This window comes from Canis lupus, chromosome 12 (genome assembly GCF_011100685.1).
Source record: "Canis lupus familiaris isolate Mischka breed German Shepherd chromosome 12, alternate assembly UU_Cfam_GSD_1.0, whole genome shotgun sequence".
Lineage (NCBI taxonomy): Eukaryota > Metazoa > Chordata > Mammalia > Carnivora > Canidae > Canis > Canis lupus.
This window is the reverse complement of record NC_049233.1, coordinates 12275170-12295374: the sequence shown is the minus strand read 5'-3', so window position 1 is coordinate 12295374 and position 20205 is coordinate 12275170. Positions and strand designations below refer to the sequence as shown.

The 20205-nt window shown below is 53.7% G+C and overlaps 2 protein-coding genes across 4 annotated transcripts; both read right to left on the bottom strand.

Annotated features, from left to right (window-relative positions):
- Positions 1-313: 313 nt before the first annotated feature.
- RSPH9 (radial spoke head component 9) lies at positions 314-13058 on the bottom strand. Of its 3 annotated transcripts, XM_038554179.1 has the most exons (7): positions 12773-13058; positions 12385-12507; positions 9057-9222; positions 7779-7908; positions 7167-7313; positions 6202-6243; positions 314-559 (listed from the first exon to the last, which is right to left on the bottom strand). In XM_038554179.1, exons 1-7 carry the CDS (start codon positions 12997-12999, stop codon positions 399-401), a joined length of 996 nt encoding a protein of 331 aa, XP_038410107.1. In that variant the 5' UTR covers positions 13000-13058; the 3' UTR covers positions 314-398. The 3 variants fall into 3 exon arrangements, with proteins under 3 accessions (XP_038410107.1, XP_038410108.1, XP_038410109.1); XM_038554180.1 differs by lacking the exon at positions 12385-12507 and having other exon boundaries at positions 12773-13051; XM_038554181.1 differs by lacking the exons at positions 6202-6243; positions 12385-12507 and having other exon boundaries at positions 12773-13044.
- Positions 13059-14973: 1915 nt separating this feature from the next.
- On the bottom strand, positions 14974-19989 carry MAD2L1BP (MAD2L1 binding protein). Its single transcript, XM_038554182.1, has 3 exons — positions 19833-19989; positions 19073-19338; positions 14974-16860 (listed from the first exon to the last, which is right to left on the bottom strand). The coding sequence occupies exons 1-3, from the start codon at positions 19876-19878 to the stop codon at positions 16348-16350; spliced, it is 825 nt and encodes a 274-aa protein (XP_038410110.1). The 5' UTR covers positions 19879-19989; the 3' UTR covers positions 14974-16347.
- Between the last annotated feature and the right edge of the window lie 216 nt (positions 19990-20205).

Genomic DNA, 20205 nt, shown 5'->3' with positions numbered 1-20205 from the left:
GAGTCCCTAATCTTTTGTAATAGGCCATATGACTGCCACCAGAAGTTTCTGGGCCAAATGGGTTCCTGTTGTTGATAGCCTTAAGCTCTTCAGCTTGGGGGCTGTGAGGAGGTGAGTTGGGCTGCCCTCCTCAAAGGACTCCTGGCTGTTCCCTCCTCCCCCAACCATTTCCACCCACCACCATCTCAGTGGCACATCCCAGCCCTCCACCAGTTGCTCTAGAGCTGGGTCTTGGCACAGTGGCCTGTCCTCAGAGCCTGGACACCAGATGGAGGCAGAGGTGTGGAGAAGCCGCAGGACAGAACAAACAGAGCAAATTCACAGCTGTTTATGAAAGTAATGCTGAGACTGTACATGGCCTCCGCCACTGCTCCCCCCCCACACACACACACACACCCCTACAGCATGAAGGGGAGGTCTATGTTCTTCTCACCAGTGCCCATGTAGATGTAGCCATAGTTCTTGGTGCGGGGAGCATGGAAGAAGGTGAGGCCCGGCCAGAGCAGGCTGCGCAGCACCACCAGGGCGTTGCCCCTCTCCATCTGGATGCTCCAGGACCCTGGGGAAGGTGGGCGGAGGGGAGGTCTGGATGCCATGGAGCCTGAGCTCTGCCCTGTGCGCAGAGGCCCCCCAGCCCCTTGGGCAGCCTGGCTCGGGTGCTACGGTTCCCGTGGGGAAGGGAAGACAATTTAATTATCCGGCGCCTTACTCCTCCTGATTGCCTTTTAGCCATTTCACTGCTCATTAAAACCACTTCCAGGGGGAGGGCAAAGGAAATGAAAAGAGGTGAAGCACACCCCAGTCCATTTTGTTCCTGTCAGCAAGTCTAGTTAAAGGTTGAGTGGGGGAGGAAGCAGAGTCCACAGGCGGGGGAGATGGGGCCCAGCTAGGGGAGGCTTTCTCCAGGCTTCTGCACCCTCTATGAGGAGTAGTCAGTCACCAGTGGCCTGCAGTCATGATGCAGTTTGCCTGTCTTGCCACTTTGCTCTCTTCCCAAGTCCCAGGAACCTCTGCTCCGAGATGGATGAGACCTGAGCAGAGGTGCATTGAAGTTGGGCCTTTTGGGGCCTCCCAGCTCAATAGCTCGTCCTGGCAGCCGTGGACTAGGAGCCATGCTTGGTGGGAGGGGACCTGGGCTGCAGCTAATGAGCCCTTGTGTATGCTGGGTTCTGCCCCGGATTTTTGCTCCCCAGACAGGAGCAGCCCAGCCCGGAGCTGAGTTGTGCGGCCATGAGGACTTGGCGGGAAGGGCCTGATCCAGCTCCAGAACCAAGGGAGGGAGCCCCTGTGTGGGAGGAAGGAGCCTGGGAAAATCGCCTCTGGATGCAGATCTAGAGCTTCTATTCCCCTGCGCACTGAGGCCTCTCCCCGGCCCAGCCGCAGCTCTGCTCCGGGCCCTGCCAGAAAGGCAAATGCTTTGAAGGTTTTGGTGTTGGACCAGCCAGTGATGCACTGGGAGCTGCGCTGAGGCCTTCATCGGCTGCCAGCTCAGCCCGGCTGCTTGGCTCCACCGTCCCAGCTTCCCACAGTCGTCCTCCAGCCGTGGCCCACCCCGGTCACTCCACGCCCAGCAGCCTCACAGCTCAGTCCCCACCCACCAGGGGCCACCCCACATCCGAGAGACCTGACTGCCAGAAGCCCCTAGACCTGATGGCAGCTCAGGCTGCTGACACCTGCCCGGGTCAAAGCCAGAGCTTTCCAGGTGCCTGTAGGTCAGCTGGCGCTGGCCTGCTCAGAACAACCAGCCGCAAGCCCACCTCTGCACCGTGCAGTGGCACCCTTCCAAGCATCCCCACCTGTTCAGGTGAAGGGGAAGCCACAGTGTGGCCTGCACTCCAGCCCCCGTCTGCCCCCCAGGCCTACACGGCGCAGCATCGGGAAAGAAGAGAGCCCCTGGGTTGCCAGAGCTCTGGCTGGGACATGGCCTGGGAAGAGGGGTCCCTATGGCCAGAGAAGGGGGTAGTAGTTTCCCTAGCTCCTACAGCTTTCCTCCCCAGGTACCCGAGGCCTTCCACCTCCCAGGGGCCCTAGCCTTCTGCTTTCCCGGTCACTCATTGCCGACAACCTTGCCTGGGGGTCATGGGAGAGAGGTGTGACAGAACAGAGTGTCCCTACTGCACTGCAGTCGCTTTCGGCCAGAAGCACAGACCCCAGGAAGGTACATTCCTAACCTTCCCCCGCCCCCCGGCACCCCTCCAGTGCCCAGAGCACATCATCTGAGGACGGTCCCTGCCCTTGGAGCCCAGTCACTCAGCTCTCGTGACCCGAAAGGCCAGGCTCTGCCTCCCTTCTCTGTGCCCCGCCAGGAGGACAGCTTGCAGCCTGCTTGGACCAAATGCCATCAAATGCCCTGAAAGAATGAAGTCCTGGAGGCCTCCAGCCTCGACAGCTCTCATCAGTTCACGGTCGCCAACAGCTTGGCGCACCCTGGCGAGGGCCGGCTCCTGACCTCCCCTTGCACAACCCTGCCCACCTACTACCTCCTGCCCCAGTAGAGGAAGGGGCCCTGGCTCATCAGTAGGGCACCCCAGCTCCCTCCCAGAGCCAGGGAGAAGCCGGCAGGGATGCTAGAGAGATGCAGTGCCCCCATCAGGGCAGGGGGGCAGCACCAAGCAGGCTGAAGGGTGCTGGCAGAGAGAAAGCGGCATATGAGGGGCCAGCCAGCCAACAGCACGGCCTCCCTCCCTCCCTCCCTTGCATTCCTGTCACACTCCTGTCCTCTTCTCCTTGTCCCTGGCTCAGCTGGTCGCCCAGGAAACACACAGACTCTCAACGTGCCAGGAGTCACGTAGCATCTACCTGGAGAGCCAGGCGCTTGCTGTCACCTTCACCCACTTTTATTGCAACTGCTGGGAAGGCTGGGCTCAGCCACTGCCACCTCCTCCTCTCAGAGCTCCAGGGGAGCCCCCTCCCGTGGCCCTGGTCTCTCCCAAGTCTCCCAAAACGCCCCTCCTGCCCCCTGACAGACACTCTGACAAGCTGTTTTTTGAGGTTGTGGTAGAGGGCAAGCAGGTACATCAGGAATGGAGCCTGTTGGCAGGAAGTCCTCCTGTGTGTGCGTAGCCTAGGGGTGTCCCCTTGCTAGTGGGAGCCTCGGGCCGGGTATGCATGCAAATCGTAATTGCCTTCTCCTGCCCTCCCGGGAGAAAGGCAGCAAAGCTCTGAGATTAGGGTTCAGGGAGAGAATGGGCCAGACTGTGGATCCGGGCTCTCCAGCCACGGCAGGTGGTTTTAAACGTTCTCCTCAGACCAGCCCCACACCGCCTGTCACACGTGCAGAAGTAGCCATGGGTCGCTTCTCAGAGCAGTCACTCCTCTGACACCAGGGCCACAAGTTATGGTCAAATCCCCTGGCCGCGGTGGGCAGGGAAGCAGAACGCCTTACCTGATGGGCGAGTCCTGGAGGCCGGGCACCAGTCAGCCAGGCTTGAGGGGCTGGGGGGAGGAGCCACCTGCACACACACCCCGAGAAAGCTGATCCGCCCCGTGTTCCTCACCTGCCTCCCTGTTCCTGACTCCCCCACCCCCTCTTCCTCGCCACCACCACTACATTTTAAAGGTGGCTTTCCCGGCAGGCAGGCCCCTTGCTGCCCTCTGCTGCCTGCACTGGGCACTGGGCACTGGTGCCTGGCTCACGCGCGCCGGAGCCCCAGCCGCCCTCCTGGCCCGCGTCTCCTGAGATCTGTGGGCTCCAACCCCCGAGTGGAGTAAGGAGAGGAGCTCTGTCCTCCGCGCCGGACCCCGCTCTGCTTCCCAGGGCACCAGTGACCTTGTTCATGAGGCACCTCTCGTTTTATATTTCCACTTCCCATCCTGGTTCATTTGATCTTCCCAAACCTCTGTGAGTTTGGGACAGCAGTGTCCTGCTGGCGAGGGCACCCCGCTGCCTGGCACGCAGCACCTGCCCAGTGGCCATTTCCTGATGGCATGAACGGTTGGGGAGCACTGAATGGCAGAGTGCTACCCAGAAGTCTGGCCCGACCCACTGCTCCATCTCTCTCACCTGACTGCAGCCCGGGCTCAGAGAACTGGCGGTCGCCCTCCGTCCACCAGGAGGACAGTTCTGCCCCCAGAGCTACTCACTCGCACAAACCTCCGCAGATGCCGGGGCAAGGCAGGACAGCCCAGGTGGGCAGTGGCGGCACCGGGCGCCATACCTCCCATGCTCCCTACAGCCAAGACTGGCCTGCCTCCACAGGCCCAGGAGCCCTCCAGCCTCAACGGTACCCACTAACGGGCGGCGTGGAGTCCACCACAGCCCCAGAAAGGAAACGATGATCCTACCTGGGCAGAAAACGACTGTCAAATTCCAGTCCTCCCAGCCAGTGCTGGCGTCCCGGGGAACTCTTCCCTGGGATTCTGGCCTCACTTTGCAGCCAGGCAGACGGCACCCCCACAGCAGCATCTCCTTCACTGGCAGGTGAGGAAGGGGGGCTGCGAGCTGAATCTGAGTGTCTGCTTTTCCCCTTACCACCCCCACCACCATGGCCCCAAGCAAGTCACCATGAGGAAGTGCTGGGCCTGATGTCCAGAGGTTTTCTGATGGTGGCTCTGGGAGGCAGTGAGCTGGAGGCCCGTAAACTGTGAGGTTTCCCAGGGTGCAGCCAGGAGCCCTCAGCCACCACGGCTCCAGCACCGAGGACAAAGCCACATGCCAGGGCACGCTGAACCATCAGTTGGTCCTTCAGCCTTGAGACCCACCGTTTAGGGGCAGATGTCCAGGGCCTCAGGCCACTGCAACTCACCTACCTCCCAGGCCCAGGTTCTTACCAGTGAATTCTGTGAATTCAGTGCTGACTAGACACATCAGCGTGACCCCAACATCCCTTAGGAAGACCCCCCCAAAGTTCCCTATCTTACAACCCCAGCCGCAGGGAGACACAGCTACCTTCTTTGTCCCCTCTAACCAAAATGAAAAGGGCAGACAGGATGGATGAGGTTCCCTTAGGTAGACCCACACCCCATCTAGTTGGCTTTGGTCTTTGCTGCAAAGGCAAGAGCACCCTCCTCTCTGCTCCCACCGCTCAGAGGAGGAAGCTCCAAGGGGGAGGAGGCACTTGTGTGTCAGGCACCTGACCAGCCAGCACTGTGGACCACCCATATCCCTGGGCCTGGAGCATCCAGCTGCAGGTGAGAGAAGTCAGCCGGCAGCAGGGCTCTCCAGCCACACCCAGATTGAGGGGGCAGGCAGGGCTACTACCCCCAGATTAGAGGCATTAAGAGGACTTTTCTCAGCCCACCCCCCAGACCTTGGTGCTGAGTCCCACCGCCACAGTGTGCCTGGCTTCCTGTATCAACCCAGGACGTGCAGAGCCTTCTGGCTTCCGGCCAGGCTGGGAGCACAGAGTTGGGGGAGATAATGGGAGTCTGGAAAGTGTGTCTCACAGGAGAGAAGTGCCCCAGCCCCTACCAACCTTCTTTATCTCCCCCACAGTTCAAGGACCCCCCGTCTATGCTCAGGGAGGTTTGACTAGGGTACCCCCATGTGGCAGAGGCCAGAGTGGCCATTCCTTGGTGGTTGCCGGTACCCACTTGGGACCATCGCCGGCCCTGGGGCATCGCAGAAGCCATGAAATGGCCTTCAGATCCCCACTTGGCCCTATTCCATCCATCTGTGCACCACCGCCGTATTGTCACAGACCTGCTCACAAGCCGCCGACAGCTCCCACCACCTTGCTCTAGGCCTCCTACCCCTTGGCCTCCTCAGTCCTCCTAGGCCTGCCCCAACTCCCCTCTGTGCCCTTTCTGCCACTAAAAATAACACTAATAATAATTACTAATTTTCGTTTGAGTCCTATGTGTTAGGCACTACTATAAGCATCTGGTATGTGCATTGACTCATTCAGTTCTCATAACAACCCAATGAGGTAGAAAATACCATTATTCCCTTTTAGGAATGAGGTAATGGGGGGCCTGCCCCAGGGCCACACAGCTAGTAAGTGGCAGATTCGGGATCCCAGCTGAGGCCATCTGATGGCAGAGCCTCCGCCATTGCCTGCCCCCACCCCCCGCCCCAGCTGGGAGTATGCCGGGCTCCCCAGAAGTGGTACCCCACACAGTGGGGGCGAATACTGTCTCGCCATTGCCACTGTCTACTGAAAAGGAAACACAAATTCACTTGACACCACAGTTCACTCCAGAGCCCTGGAGTCTAAGGGTCACCGTGTCCTTGGGTTTAACGCTCCAAGCCTGTTTCCTCACCTGTAAAATGGGGATGGTAACAGTAGCCGCCCTGTAGAGTGGCTGTGAAGATGAAAATGAGAGAAGGTGTGGTGGGGGCTGAGCACAGCGCCCTAAGCACTAGCAGGGCCATTGCTCTCAGGAGTTGCCATTCCTGTCATTACCCTTATTGTTATCACTGCCGTCATTGACAGCAGGTCTCTGCAGGTGAAAGAAGTTCTCAGAAACCCCAAACATGGGGAGGGAAAGAGGCAGGAGCCCTGCATCGGTGCCCTGGGCCTCGCCCCCGATTGCCCAGAGCTTGGCACCTGTCCTGGCACACAGCATCCAAGTAAGAGTGTCCTCCCGGGACACGCTCTTCCCTACTGGACAGCCAGGATGGGGAGGATGTAGGAGCTCTGTGACCCCACCCCCAACTGCTGGGTGTGTGCCAGGGCCGGCTGGACCCTCAAGAACAGGAAGACCTCTGAGGCTGTATGTTTTAAGATTTAAAAAGCTCCATATAGCAGGAAGCAAATGTACAGAACTCATTTCCTTGGCAGGTGGTTTGCCCTTCCGTCGCTCAGCACACACTTAACTGCACACCAGCTATGTGCCAAGCACTGGATCTCACCCCAAAACTAACAGTCGGGATGGACGCGTGGCTAGGACTTCAGAGAGGTTTTTGGAGATGTTTAGGGGAGGACTAAAACTTGCCTCCTTCAACATTGATTTGGAAATCAGAAGAGGCACTGGGAGACTTGCTGTCTGTGGAAGCACATGGAACACGGTGCTTCCTTTTGTCTGCAGACATGTACCGACTGTTTATTATAAGCTGAGCCCTGTACCAGGCTCTGGGGGGAAGCCCCCACCCACCAGGACCCCCCATGAACCACCAGTTCCCACTCGGGTCGTTGGTTCCAATCTCAGAGGAGAATGGCAGGCGGCATGGCCCACTGCTCTGACCTGGGGGCAGATCCAATGTCCTCCAAGTAATAGGCTATTACCTTTGGGGATGTCATGCTCCAAGGAGTCCATGAAGTCCAGGGAGGGGTCCAGGTCAGCCTTCTCAAGTAAGGTCTTGTTCTTCAGCTCAACAGGCTCCCTAAAGTGGAAGTAGGAACTAAGCTTCTTGGCTTCAGACAAGGACAGTCCTAAAAAGAGGCAGTGGGTAGGAAGGGATGGTCAGCCCCAAACCCCACAACCCCCCTTTCTCCACGCATGGGGACCACGTGGAGGGGAAAGGACTCAGGCAGATACTGACAGGGAAGTAAAGGGAGAAGGAGTCAGGCTTGGTCCAGACCCCGCAATAAGGAGACACCAATGAAGAAGGTGAGGAAGGCAGGGCGCCCAGACCCACGCAAAGCCCAGGGACCCAGATGGCCAAATGCTCTCCTACCCTTAGGCAGAAAGGAGTCAGGGTCCAGTGATTGGGCAGCCATGCCAACCACCAATGCCAGGCCATTGAGCACATCCTCCCAAGCTCCCATACAGCTGTATGGCCACAGCTGTTCTTTCTCTGAGGAAGTGGACAGGTTCTCCAGGACTCCCAGAAATGTGTTCCCTGTGCTTGGGAAAAGACGCCCTCCAGCCCTTGACAGAGGCCTTGGAGAACTCACCTTCAAAGGTCCGATTGACATGGATGGGTCCAAAAGGGGTCTTAAAAAGGGCTCCTCGAGGGATGACAGCCACAGCCTTGTCAATCTGGTCGATGACAGACACCAAACGGTTTTCTTCCTTGATCTGGACCTGAGGAGACAAGCCAACCTGCCAGAGTGCTGTGCCCACTCATTTCTGGTGCAAGGGACCAAGGGACCATCTGACCTGGGTCACCACAGTGTAGATGCTAGGTCCATGGAGAATCATGCTGGGCAAGCCCTTGACTTCCCTCCTCTCAAGATTTCCTCCCTTCCTGCCTCCCCTCTTTTCCTCCTTCATTCTTCTGAATATCTCTTTTAAATTGGTAATACATACTGGTGGTGCAATTTTTTTTAAGATTTTATTTATTTATTCATGAGAGACACACACACACACACAGAGAGAGAAAGAGAGAGGTGGGGGGAGACAGAGGCAGAGGGAGAAGCAGGCTCCATGCAAGGAGCCCAACATGGGACTCGATCCGGGGTCTCCAGGATCACACCCTGGGCTGCAGGCGGCACTAAACCGCTGCACCACCAGGGCTGCCCTGGTGGTGCAATATTTTAAGGCAGTGTCTCCCACTCCATCCCTGACCCTCCAACTGCCCTCACTGGAGACAACCACTGTTCATGGTTTCTTATATACTCTTCCAGAAACATACCATCCCATCATTATATGTAAATGTTGCTTATTTTGCTTTTTTAAAATATAAAAACAACCATGATCACTGTAGAACACTTAGGTAATATAGAAATAGTTTATAATATATGCAAAAAAATAAAATCATTCATAATCCCACCTCCTAAAGATAATCACTAACAACATATTGGCATACTTCCTTCTCTTCTCTCTTTCTATGTATATATTTAAAACAAAATTAGGGACACCTGGGTGGCTCAGTGGTTGAGCATCTGCCTTTGGCTTAGGGTGTGATCCCAGGTCCTGGGATTGAGTCCCACATCAGGCTCCCTGCAGGGAGCCTGCTTCTCCCTCTGCCTGTGTCTCTGCCTCTCTCTGTGTGTCTCTCATGAATAAATTTTTAAAATCTTAAAAAAAAAAAAGATACAAGAGCCTTCCTGTACATATCCCATTACCCTAGAACACAGTGCAGACCCACCCTCCCAGCCCCCTGCCCAGAGCCAGGCTCCTGACAGAGTGGCCCAGCCTGCCACCCAGGAGCTATGTGGGGTTCTGCTGTTGCCACCATAATTTCTATTGGGCTGGGCTCTCTTTGTCCTCCTCCTCTTGTCTTCACTCACCACTACTTCTTCTTCAAAGACCTTTTCACCCTCCTTCATCTTCTGCAGCTCAGTGTGTTCGTACTCATGCGAGGGGTCCCCCATGAAGCGGCCCTTCACCACAGACGTCTCCACTGCCATCTCTTCCGTGGCGGGGGGCAAGAGGCTCCACTCCATACAGTTCAGGCTGCCAACAACATCCTCATGATCCTGGTTTCCAGGCTTCCTGCCACCGCCCCTTCTCTTGAGGGATGAGGCCCAAGAAAAACTGTTGGGAGTCACACCTCTCCCCTCCAAGCCATGCGTGCCTATGCTGTACCCCACCCCCCTGTGTGAGGCAAATACAAATTTATTTTGTAAAAGGTCACAAAAGCTTCATGTGTACCAAAATTCCAAGAACTTCTTCCTAGATACCTCCACTGTGAAATTCCTGATGGGTTTCTAGAAGCTGAACATTCCTCAGTTACAGGCACCTCTGTTTTGGTAGGCCCTACATTCATGCTCAGTCGGCCTCCTGAGCCAAGAGCATGGCCATCCTTCCCCCATTTCTCAGGAAAGCGGCTGCAGGCCCCAAGACCCGACCTCTGAGGTCTCCAGCACTGGTCTCCGTCCCTTCTTCCCCACTCCTGCCAGGAGAGGGCGTCCTCCGGCTCCTCTCTAACCCACAGGCCCTGGACGGAGGCAAGGGGGCCCTGCTCATCTTTCTGCCCTTCTCACTCCACTGGCTCCTTTCTCAACTTCAAAACTTCTTGGCAGCCCAGGTGGCTCAGCAGTTTAGTGCCACCCTCAGCCCAGGGCGTGATCCTGGAGACCCGGGATCCAGTCCCACGTCAGCCTGCTTCTCTCTCTGCCTGTGTCTCTCATGAATAAATAAGTAAAATCTTAAAAAACAAAAAAACTTCTTGGCTTTCTACACCAACAGCCCTCAAATCCTGCCCTGCCAGAAAATAGCCTTTTCCTGTTCCTTACTCCTCCTCCAGCTCCGAACAATAACCTCAGAATGGCCTTCCCCGTGGAAGCCTTTCCCCTGTGGTCGCTTCTGCCCCCGGCACCCCACAGAACTGCTTAGGAGGACATCCACGGAACCTCAAAGCCAACAAGTGCATTCCACTTCTGTTTCCTTTGCCATCTCCCCTCTCCCTCCTCTGCCGCCGGAAGTATTCCAGACCCATCCTCACCCCTCTGGTTTCCCTACAGGCTGGCCCACCTCTCAGAGCCCCAGCTACTATCTAGTTGGTCTCCAGAACCCAACCACCTCTCACCACTTCCACTGCTCCTCGCTGGTCTCAGCCCCTATCTACTCTTACTTCTATACCATTACGGTAACCTCCTAACTGGTCTGCCCAGGTCTGTACCTGCTCCCTTTTGTCTAGTTCCCACCCAGCTGTCAGATCATGTTTCTGTGTAGAAGCTTTCTTCCCATTAAGCTATGTCCTTGCAATGCCCCACAAAGCCCTCTGGTCCCTTATGTCTCTGACCTCATGTCCTACAATGTTCCCCCTCATATACTCCTCTCCAGCCACACTAGCCTCTGTGAGGTTCCACCAACACTGAGTACACATCTGCCTTGGGGCCTTTGCACTTGCCTGGAATTCTCATCCCTCAAATAAACACATAGCTCGCTCTCAGTTGCTTCAGTTCTCTTCATAAATGTTACCTTATCAGAGAGACTATCTCTGATCCCCCTATTTAAAATAGTACCAGGGCGCCTAGGTGGCTCAGCAGTTTAGTGCCGCCTTCAGCTCAGAGCTTGATCTTGGAGACCTGGGATCAAGTCCCACGTTGGGCTCCCTGCATGGAACCTGCTTCTCCCCCTGCCTGTGTCTCTGCCTCTCTCTCTCTCTCTCATGGATAAATAAAATTTTTAAAATAAATAAATAAAATAGTACTGGGGCACCTGGGTGGCTCAGCGGTTGAGCATCTGCCTTCAGCTCAGGGTGTGATCCCGGCGTCCAGGGATCAAGTCCTGCATCTGACTCCCTGCGGGGAGCCTGCTTCTCCCTCTGCCTATGTCTCTGCCTCTCTCTGTCTCTCTCATGAATAAATAAAATCGTAAAAAAAAAAAAAAAAAGCAGTACTGCATCCTGTATTCTCTAGATATGTATGTGCGTTTATTTATTGTCTTCCCCACCCCACCCCCAACACACACACACACACACACACTACAATTTAGACTCCATGAAGACAAGGACTTTGTCTCATTTTCTACTGAATTCCTGGTGCCTGGATCAACGCCTGGCACATAGTAGACACTGGAAGAAATAAAAACTTATGGAATAAAATGAGGCCCAAATTTCCATCCTCAGTCCAGAATTTTTGTTCGGACTCTAGGCTGCCCCCCAGGCACCTCTTACCAAGTTCAATGGGGCTTTCCTAGTCCTGCTTCTGGAATTCCATTCCAGGGGGTGACACCAGCCTTTACCCAACTGCCTTAGCTGAAAGGAGGGGTCAACCTTGATCTTTTCTTCACCTCTCCCATTCAGGCCCAAGTCTGGCCAGTGCCACTGCTTACATCTTTCCAACCCAACTCTGACCTCCGTTCCTCAGCTCCTTCTTCCTTGCAGTCTCCTTCACCCGAACCCTGCAACAGCCTCCTGAATGCTCACCCACTTCAGGCCCAGCTGCCCACTCAGATCTGAGCAGACTCTGCTTGTTTGAGGCTCCTCAATGGCTCTCTGGCTCTCCATAGCCTCTGAACAAAGCCCAGTCCCCTGGCCTCTCCATCTGGTGTCAGGTTTACCTACATGCTGTTCTCCCAAACACTCCAGCCACCTCTGCAGAACCATTCCCTCCAGCTGGCATGCCTTTCCCCCACACTTTCCTAGGGAATCCCTGATCATCTTTCAGATCTCCACGAGTTACTCCCTTAGCAATCTTATTTAATTGCTCTCTAGAAGGCCCCACCTTGGTCCCCCTTTGCATACCCCTCTGCTCTGGGGTTAACACGCTTGGTTGTAGTTGCTGGGTTATGTGTCAGTGTTCCTTCCTAGGATGTGAATGACTTGGAGACGGGTGAGTCTTAGCCATCTCTGTAAGCCCAAGTCTACACAGAAGGCCACCAATCAATGCTGGGCTGATGCGTGGACAGATGAATGAAGTCTCCGAATCCCCGCGGCCTGAATGGCTTGCTTTGTAAATTGGTGAGCTTCCTGACGTCGCTGGGGGCACTTAAGAAGGAGGTGGGGTGGCCCTGGGCGGTAGGTAAGCGTCTGGAGAATTTTCCCTGATTCTAAATCCCTCCTCTCCCTTCCTCATTCGTTCTCTACTTAGCAGAGCGCCGCCTCCTTTCGTGGGCCAACTCCTCCACCCAAGGCGCTTCTGGACCCGCTTCCAAATAGCACCTCATTACCCTCCAAGGCTCCTGACCCTTCTGGAAACTGCGGTCTTCGGAATGTCAGGCGTCCACCTGGCGGCTACAGGTCCCCGTTCTCCGGGAACTCTCGCCTTGCTCCGCCTCCGTTCGTGGCCCTGCCTGTATTATAAACCCACCCGCGTCCAAATGTCTCTCCTCCTTGCCCCCCGCCCCTGCTCCGCACTTTCTCAGGACCTGCCCCCCTAATCCTCCGCAGCAAGTTTCGGCCCCGGCCCGCCCCCCGGTCTGTCGGGTCTCCCCAGACTTCATCACCCGCGGCCGCGAGCCCGTAGGCCCCACCCCTTCCCGGCCGCCAGGTGACACCCCCTTTAGGAGCCGGGCGGGGGGGGGGGGGCGCCGCGGCCTGCTAGGACGTCGCCTCCACCTGTAGAGTGTCTTGCGTGGTGCGAGCTGGTCCTCACTCAGGCCCTGCGCGATGTAGTAATCGGCGACGAGGCCGAGGATGCGGCCCCAGAAAAGGACCCGGCTGTAGCGGTAGTCGCGCTTCACCAGCGTTAGGGAAGTGAGCAGCGAGGCCCGGCGGTCGGGGCTGAGGCCCTGGCCGCTGCCGGATGCCAGCTCCAGCGACAGCAGGAGGCTCTCGGAGTCCATCGCGCCGGGTCTCCGATCAACGCCCGCCAGGTTGCTGGGAGCAGCCGTCTCCTTGGAGACCGAAAGCTCCGCCCTCCGAGGATCCCACCCCCTCGGCCGCTGGGGCCCCGCCCTCTCGGGAACCTCAGGCCCGCTCGCCCCCGGCACAGCCCTTCCTTTCCAAAAGCTTGAGCAAACGCTAGCTCCTGTATTCTTTCTTTCTTGAGTTGGGGACCACACGTGTTCTGCTGTCACGGTAACAGCGTGGTTTCCCCAAACACAGGTGCGCTACTGTGTGATTGAAGGTCCCAGTTCCATGCGTATTTTTGCCTTTTTCTGAGATTTTCCAATAGTGGGATAATTGAGTTCTCACCGTGTATGCAATGAGGCCTTGGGAAGAAAGACAACACAAACAGTGACATTATTATTTCACTCCAGTCGTGTCCCTTCTTGGCCTCACAATTGTGTGAAAAGAATTTGAGATCTTGGCTCAAAGTCTAGGAATCCAAGACAATTAGCACACCCCCACCCCAAGCCAGGTCCTATAGAGTGGGGTCATCGTTCCATTCTCCTCAGTCTTCACAAGACCTCTCTAGTCACCCCTTCCCATAGGACTGTTCCACCCAAGTGACAAATAGAGACCAAGGCGCTGGGGCAAGGTACAGGCACACACTTTGGGAGAGCAGCATGTGAAGATAAGGATGACACCACCTGCCACCTACATTTAGCTACCACAGGCCCCACAACCGCTGCTTTTAGGTTCAAATGGTACCAACACATAAAAGGCCAGAACTCTACTGCAGCTGGGGCTCTTCACTCTCTTGGTTAGAGACTACTTCATATCCACCTCTGGAGTCCCCAGCCAAGGTCAAACAGGTGAAAAGATGCCTCAGTAAGCTTGTCAGGGAAGGAGAGGAGATTTGTTGTTAATTTTTTTTTTTAATCCATGAAAGACACAGAGAGAGAGAGAGAGAGAGAGAGAGAGAGAGAGAGAAGAAGCAGGCTCCATGCAGGGAGCCTGACGTGGGACTCAATCCCAGGTCTCCAGGATCACAACCTGGGCGGAAAGTGGCGCTAAACCGCTAAGCCACCCGGGCTGCCCCATTGTTAATTTTTTAAAAGATTTTATTTATTTGAGAGTGAGAGAAAGAGATGGCACAAGCAGGGAGGAGGAGCAGAGAGAGAGAGAGGGAGAAGCAGGCTCCCTGCTGAGCAGAGAGCCCGATTGGGGGGGGGGGGGCTGTTATTAATACTAACTAACTGACCTTTTCATTTCTGGATTCCTTTGGAGAGGACTCATGCAATCAGAATGACGTGGTCCCTGGCACCAAGCCAAGAGAGAAATAAGTGTCTAAATTACCCGGATAATTACTTTGTTTTGATTATCTGGGCATTGTTTGACTTTTAAAACTTGAGGGAGCTGCCTTGGCCTAAGGTATCTTCCATCTCAAAACAATTGTAACTCCCTTGTCCAAAACTCTCCTTCCCCTTACACCCCTCAGCCTGTCCATTCCCAAGTGGAAGATATGGCCTGGTTTCTCTTTCATAAGGTAATATCCTCAGACAGAGAATCAGCTGAAAATCTAACTGGTGGAATATGCTTCAAGTGGTCACAATGCTGAAAATAACCCAAACCTTTTGTTCTCATTGATTCCAGATTTACGGACCCCTAGTTAACAGCAGGTTCCTTGCTAGGAGCCACCGTCGGAAGCCAGAGAAGAGTCCTGCAGCTTTCCAATGCTACCTACCACCTTTTGCGGAGTGAATCTGTTTCATTCCTTCAGAGGAAAACCACACAGGGCATACAGCACAGTGTACAGTACTCAGCCTCTGGAGCCAAGTGGATTGGATTAGAATCCAGGTTTCCCCACATAGGCAAGTTACTCTATTTCCCCAAGGCTCATCTATAAAATGGGAATATACACCATGGAAGGTTGTTACATGAGATAATGTATGTAAAGTGTCTATAAAACATAGTATCAAATTTAAACCATGTTTTAGGTTTTCTCAACACTTTCTTTTTAAAATACAAAAAATAGTATGTATATCGTCCCCATTTACACACACACACACACATACAACCGATCTCCAACACTAGCATGGTAAAGACTCTGTCTTCAACTTGTTTCCGAGAAATAAGCAGGTGTTCTCAGGGACAGAGGGCATCAATGCTTAGCAGTCAGGACCGCAACAGGCCGGAGAGAACAGCAAGGACGAGGATGGCCAAGTCAGAGGTGCAGCCAAGGAGGAACTGCCACAGGCAAGAGAGCAAGATGTGCCTAAGGACAGTACTGCCAATAGGAACTGGTGACCACCAGACAACTGCTCTGGAGACAGGCTAGGTAGCATGCCTGGAGGGACAGCTGACCTCAGGAACTGATCCCATGGGCTTTGCAAAGACCCTCTCAGTTTTCTTTTTTCTTTTTTTTTTTTTTTTTTTAAGATTTTATTTATTTATTCATGATAGTCACACAGAGAGAGACAGAGAGGCAGAGACACAGGCAGAGGGAGAAGCAGGCTCCATGCAGGGAGCCCGATGTGGGATTCGATCCCGGGTCTCCAGGATCGTGCCCTGGGCCAAAGGCAGGCGCCAAACCGCTGCGCCACCCAGGGATCCCACCCTCTCAGTTTTCTCAGTCCAGTCTCTGCCCCTAATCCCCTGTGTGACCTTTGGGACACATACTTTAATTATCACGAAAACCCCTATGTGGCAAGGAAGGAGATCAGGCTAGGAAGTAAGTGATGAGGACTGTAGTCCCAATTATGACATCAAAGTATTACAGAACTTCAGCCAAGTCCCTCAACTTCCCAGATGGGCCTAGGGCTGATGAAGAGAAAGAACCATCAGTTTAAAAAATAAATAAATAAAAAATTCTAGAAGCCCTGAAGCATAAGAGGCCAAGGAGAAAGACAGAAATACTCTAGTCTTAACACTGGAAACCTTTAAGCCAAGAGTTTCAAGATAATTTAATACAAGTTCATTCATTTTTATATTTAAGTTCATTATGTCCTGGTAAAAATTCTGAAAGGCCACAGCAAAAAAGCTTAAGATGGCCACTTCCATAAAGAATGTCTGTCTTCGGGTCCATATTTGCTTTCCAATCTGAACAGAAATGCCTGTCCCAGCACCTTCTGGGAAAATCAACCTTTGATTCAAAGAGATGTTGTTCAATAATTATGACAGCCACAGCCATATAATAAGCTCACCACCCACCAGTAAGTCTAAGGAGGAAAGACGGGCAGCTAGAAAGACAGAGCATTCCTCTCACCAGGAAGCAAATGTAGCTCCACGCAAGAGATGGGTGACTTGGTGCCACTGGGGGAAAGATAATTTAAGCCACTGTGTTCACAATTAAGAAGCACCCCCATTCACTCATGGAAGCCTTTAAGTGTTACTGGTGCCTGGAACCAGACGTAATCCTCCCAGGCTGTGGTTGGGATAGAGGATCTGCCACAGGACAGGGTCACAGTCAGTTTGTGGCCCCGGTTGGGCACTCGGTAGTTGAGCTTAGGTCGAAACCAATCTTCTCCACAGTCACGGTGCCCCTGTGCCATGACAATGGTGCCCATGAGTGGAGGAGCCTGCAGCTCACTGAAGGCATCAGCCATGAAAATGGCTCGGAAGAGACGGCGCAAACAAGCTGCCGTGCTCAGGCTCTGATCCATGCTGTTGGGGGCCAAGCGAGACAAATCAAGCTCATAGAACTCCTTGGGACTTAAGGCACTGCCGCCAAGGAGGATAAGCACGCGGGGTACTAATGTCCGTGCAAAGAGACCCTCTAGGTGGCTGAGGACACTCTCCAGTTCCGCCAGGGCTTGTTGGCATTTCCTGCTGCTCATCTCAGCAGCAGCCCGAGCTTTCTTCTTCATTGCATCCTCTGCCTGTGAGGACAAAGAATGGTGAGAGGGGAGGACAAGAAGGAGGAAGCTAATGCCCTTTGAAGAACCCTGTTGGGATGTGGTAGGCTTCTGGGACTGGGTTTCCATGGCCATGACACTGGGTTTTATCAGAGAGTAATATATCAAAAAGGAAAATGCATTCTTTATATAAAATCATACTTTTCCCATGCTCAGAACAGCAAAAACAGTATCTGAAGCAGGAAAGCACCCAGAAATTAGCAACTAAAATAGTCAAGGAGATTTGGTGGCACGCCAGGTGGCAAATTTTGCGGTACCATGAGTGACAACAGGAGATGAGGATAATCTGGCTTAATAAAGGGGATTCTGGTGTTGGTCTTCCAGTTATCTGGAAAATTGAACACATGCTTATTTGTGGTCCCATCTGAAATACCACTGAATGAGAAAAAAAAAGGGAGGAAGGAAGGGGAGAAGGAAAGGAAACTCCCAAGGCGAAAAAGAACTGGGAAACAAAAAACAAACACAAATTTTTGGGAAATAGAAGGCAGGTGGGAGAATTCAAGGGCGCTGAATACCAACTGCTAACAGAGGGAACCCCCCATGAAAGCACACCAATTTACACTGCAGACCTCCAGAAGGGCTCAGGAATTGGCAATTTAGATACCACAGAAGAATTAACAGAGAGGAACTGAGTGAAAACCTGTGTGAGGACCCTTAGATCGATCATCTGCCAATTTCCTCCACCCAGTCTCCTCCAGAGAGAAGATTTTCCATATTGATGTTTTGGGAGTCCTCCAAAGAGACCACTAGGTTCCTACCCAATATCCTTAGAGTAAAGTCTATCAGTTCATAAGGTCCAGCTTATGCAGAGCTTTGATTTATTTTTAAATATTCACCAGACACAGAATAAAAGCCTCTAACATGAAAGTGAGAGACCAAAACAAATAGGAAAAGGAATCGGGGGGAAAAAACAGAAACTTAAAAGAACAGAGTAGGGACGTCTGGGTGGCTCAGTGGTTGAGTGTCTGCCTTGGGCTCAGGGTGTGAGATCCTGGAGACCCAGGATCGAGTCCCACATCAGGCTTCCTGCATGAAGCCTGCTTCTACCTCTACCTGTGTCTCTGAGCCTCTCTCTCTCTCTGTCTCTCATGAATAAATAAATACAATCTTTAAAAAAATAAAAAGAAATAAAAGGAACAGAGTAAAACTTCAAAAATACAATAATAGGGATCCCTGGGTGGCGCAGTGGTTTGGCGCCTGCCTTTGGCCCAGGGCGCGATCCTGGAGACCCGAGATCGAATCCCACGTCGGGCTCCCGGTGCATGGAGCCTGCTTCTCCCTCTGCCTATGTCTCTGCATCTCTCTCTCTCTCTGTGTATGACTATCGTAAATAAAAAAAATAAAAAAAAATACAATAATATCTTCAGATAAGATAATATAGACATGAAATAACAAGATGTTATAATAAAGAAACATAAACAAAACTAGAGATCTTAAGACTCTGATTGTCCCCAAAATTACAGAAGTGGAATGCCTGAGTGGCTCAGCAGATGAGTGTCTGCCTTCGGCTCAGGGCGTGAACCTGGAGACCCGGGATGGAGTCCCATGTCAGGCTCCCTGCATGGAGCCTGCTTCTTCCTCTGCCTGTGTCTCTGCCTCTCTGTGTGGGTCTCTCATGAATGGATAAACAAAAATCTTAATTAAAAAAAAAAAAGTGTTAGAATATAAAGTTAAGGAAGTCCTCCAGTAAGTAAAACATAAAAACAAAGAGATGGGGGATCCCTGGGTGGCTCAGCGGTTTAATGCCTGCCTCCCGCCCAGGGTGTGATCCTGGAGACCTGGGATCGAGTCCCATGTCAGGCTCCCTACATGGAGCCTGCTTCTCCCTCTGCCTGTGTCTCTGCCTCTCTCTCTCTCTCTCTGTCTCTCATGAATAAATAAATAAATCTTAAAAAAAAAAAAGAGAGAGAGAGAGAGAGATGGACATTTGGGGAGAAAAGACAGTAAAGTTGAAGGGTCAAATCCACATGCAGCACAACAGCGGTTTTAGAAAAAGAAAATGAGAAAATGCTGGAGGGTTAGACTATCCAAGATTAGGGTGGGGCGAAACTAAAACACATTCCTTACAGCTGTTGAGGCTGACAGGTCCTGAAGATTTCTTAGAATCCCTTTTCACCTGCCTACCACGTAATAATCACAGTCTCCCCACCAGCTTTCTCCTAAAGCCTGTGCCTACCTGGGGAGAAGGTTTTCGGTAGAAGTGCTTAAGCTGTTCATAGGGCAGAGGCAGTTGTTGGCGCTGGTACATGATATGCTTTAGAAGTTCACAAGTAAAACGACAGCAGCCTTCTTGGCTCACAGGCCCGGGAAACACCACCGGCACCATGCAGTTTCTGGGGTAAAAGGGCTCCGAAGGGTTGGGAGGTTCTTGAGTAGAGGTAGTCTCGAGTAGTTCTATCTGGGGGGCGTGGGTCTCCTCTGACTTCTCATACCATTCCAAATCTAGTAGGGGCGCAGAGGGAAAAAAGAGACAATGAAAACTTAAAAGCCAAAAAGTCAGTCTTCTTCCATGGTCCTGTGGAGGGACAGCCCAACACATTCCCTCCGCAAAATCCGTGTGGGTGGTGGCGGGGAGATTCCCGACCGTGTCGCCTAAGGTGATTTAAGGGACAGCGGGTTGGGGGTTGTAGAGGGAGAATTTCGGACGCCGCGATTAGGGCTCCGCTCAGAAAGCGGAGGCCTTGACCTGGGGAAACTAGTTTACAGTCGCTGTAATCCAGCGGGGCGCAGAACGCCGCGGAGAGGGAGACAGAGTGGGCACGAACCAATGGGATCCAGGACCGAGGGGGCGATGGAGCGAGAGCCAGGAGGAACGCCGGCAAGTGAGGGCAAGGAAGACGGGCCAGAGAAAAGGCCGTGGGCTAAAAGACTGGTTAGCAGCGGTAGGAAGGAAACAGGTCCCCAAGGCTCCCGGAGCTGCGGCCCCCAGGCCTTACCTGGTACTGCGGCCGGGCACAGCACTTCCGGCCCCGGAGCCGCCATCACGACCTCCTCCCTCTTCTCCGCGCAGTTTGAATAGGGGCCCCGCGGGGCATCATGGGAAGCTCTCGTCTCCACTTCCGGCGGGGCTGCGGCGAGGGGGCGGGGCGGCGCCGCAGCTGGTGGAAGCCGGGCCGCGTAGGGATCTGGTGCCTGTGGTGGCTGCGAGCGCTCCGGCAGGGGCACGCCGAGGCCTTCCCCCACAGGGAGCCCAGGCTGTCTCAGCCGCTGAAGTCTGTCTCCCACAGGGCACCCGCTCTCGCACACCCGTTCCCCCTCCCGCGTTCGCTGTTCATTGTGCACCTACTTCGTGCCAGGCCCTGTCCTAGG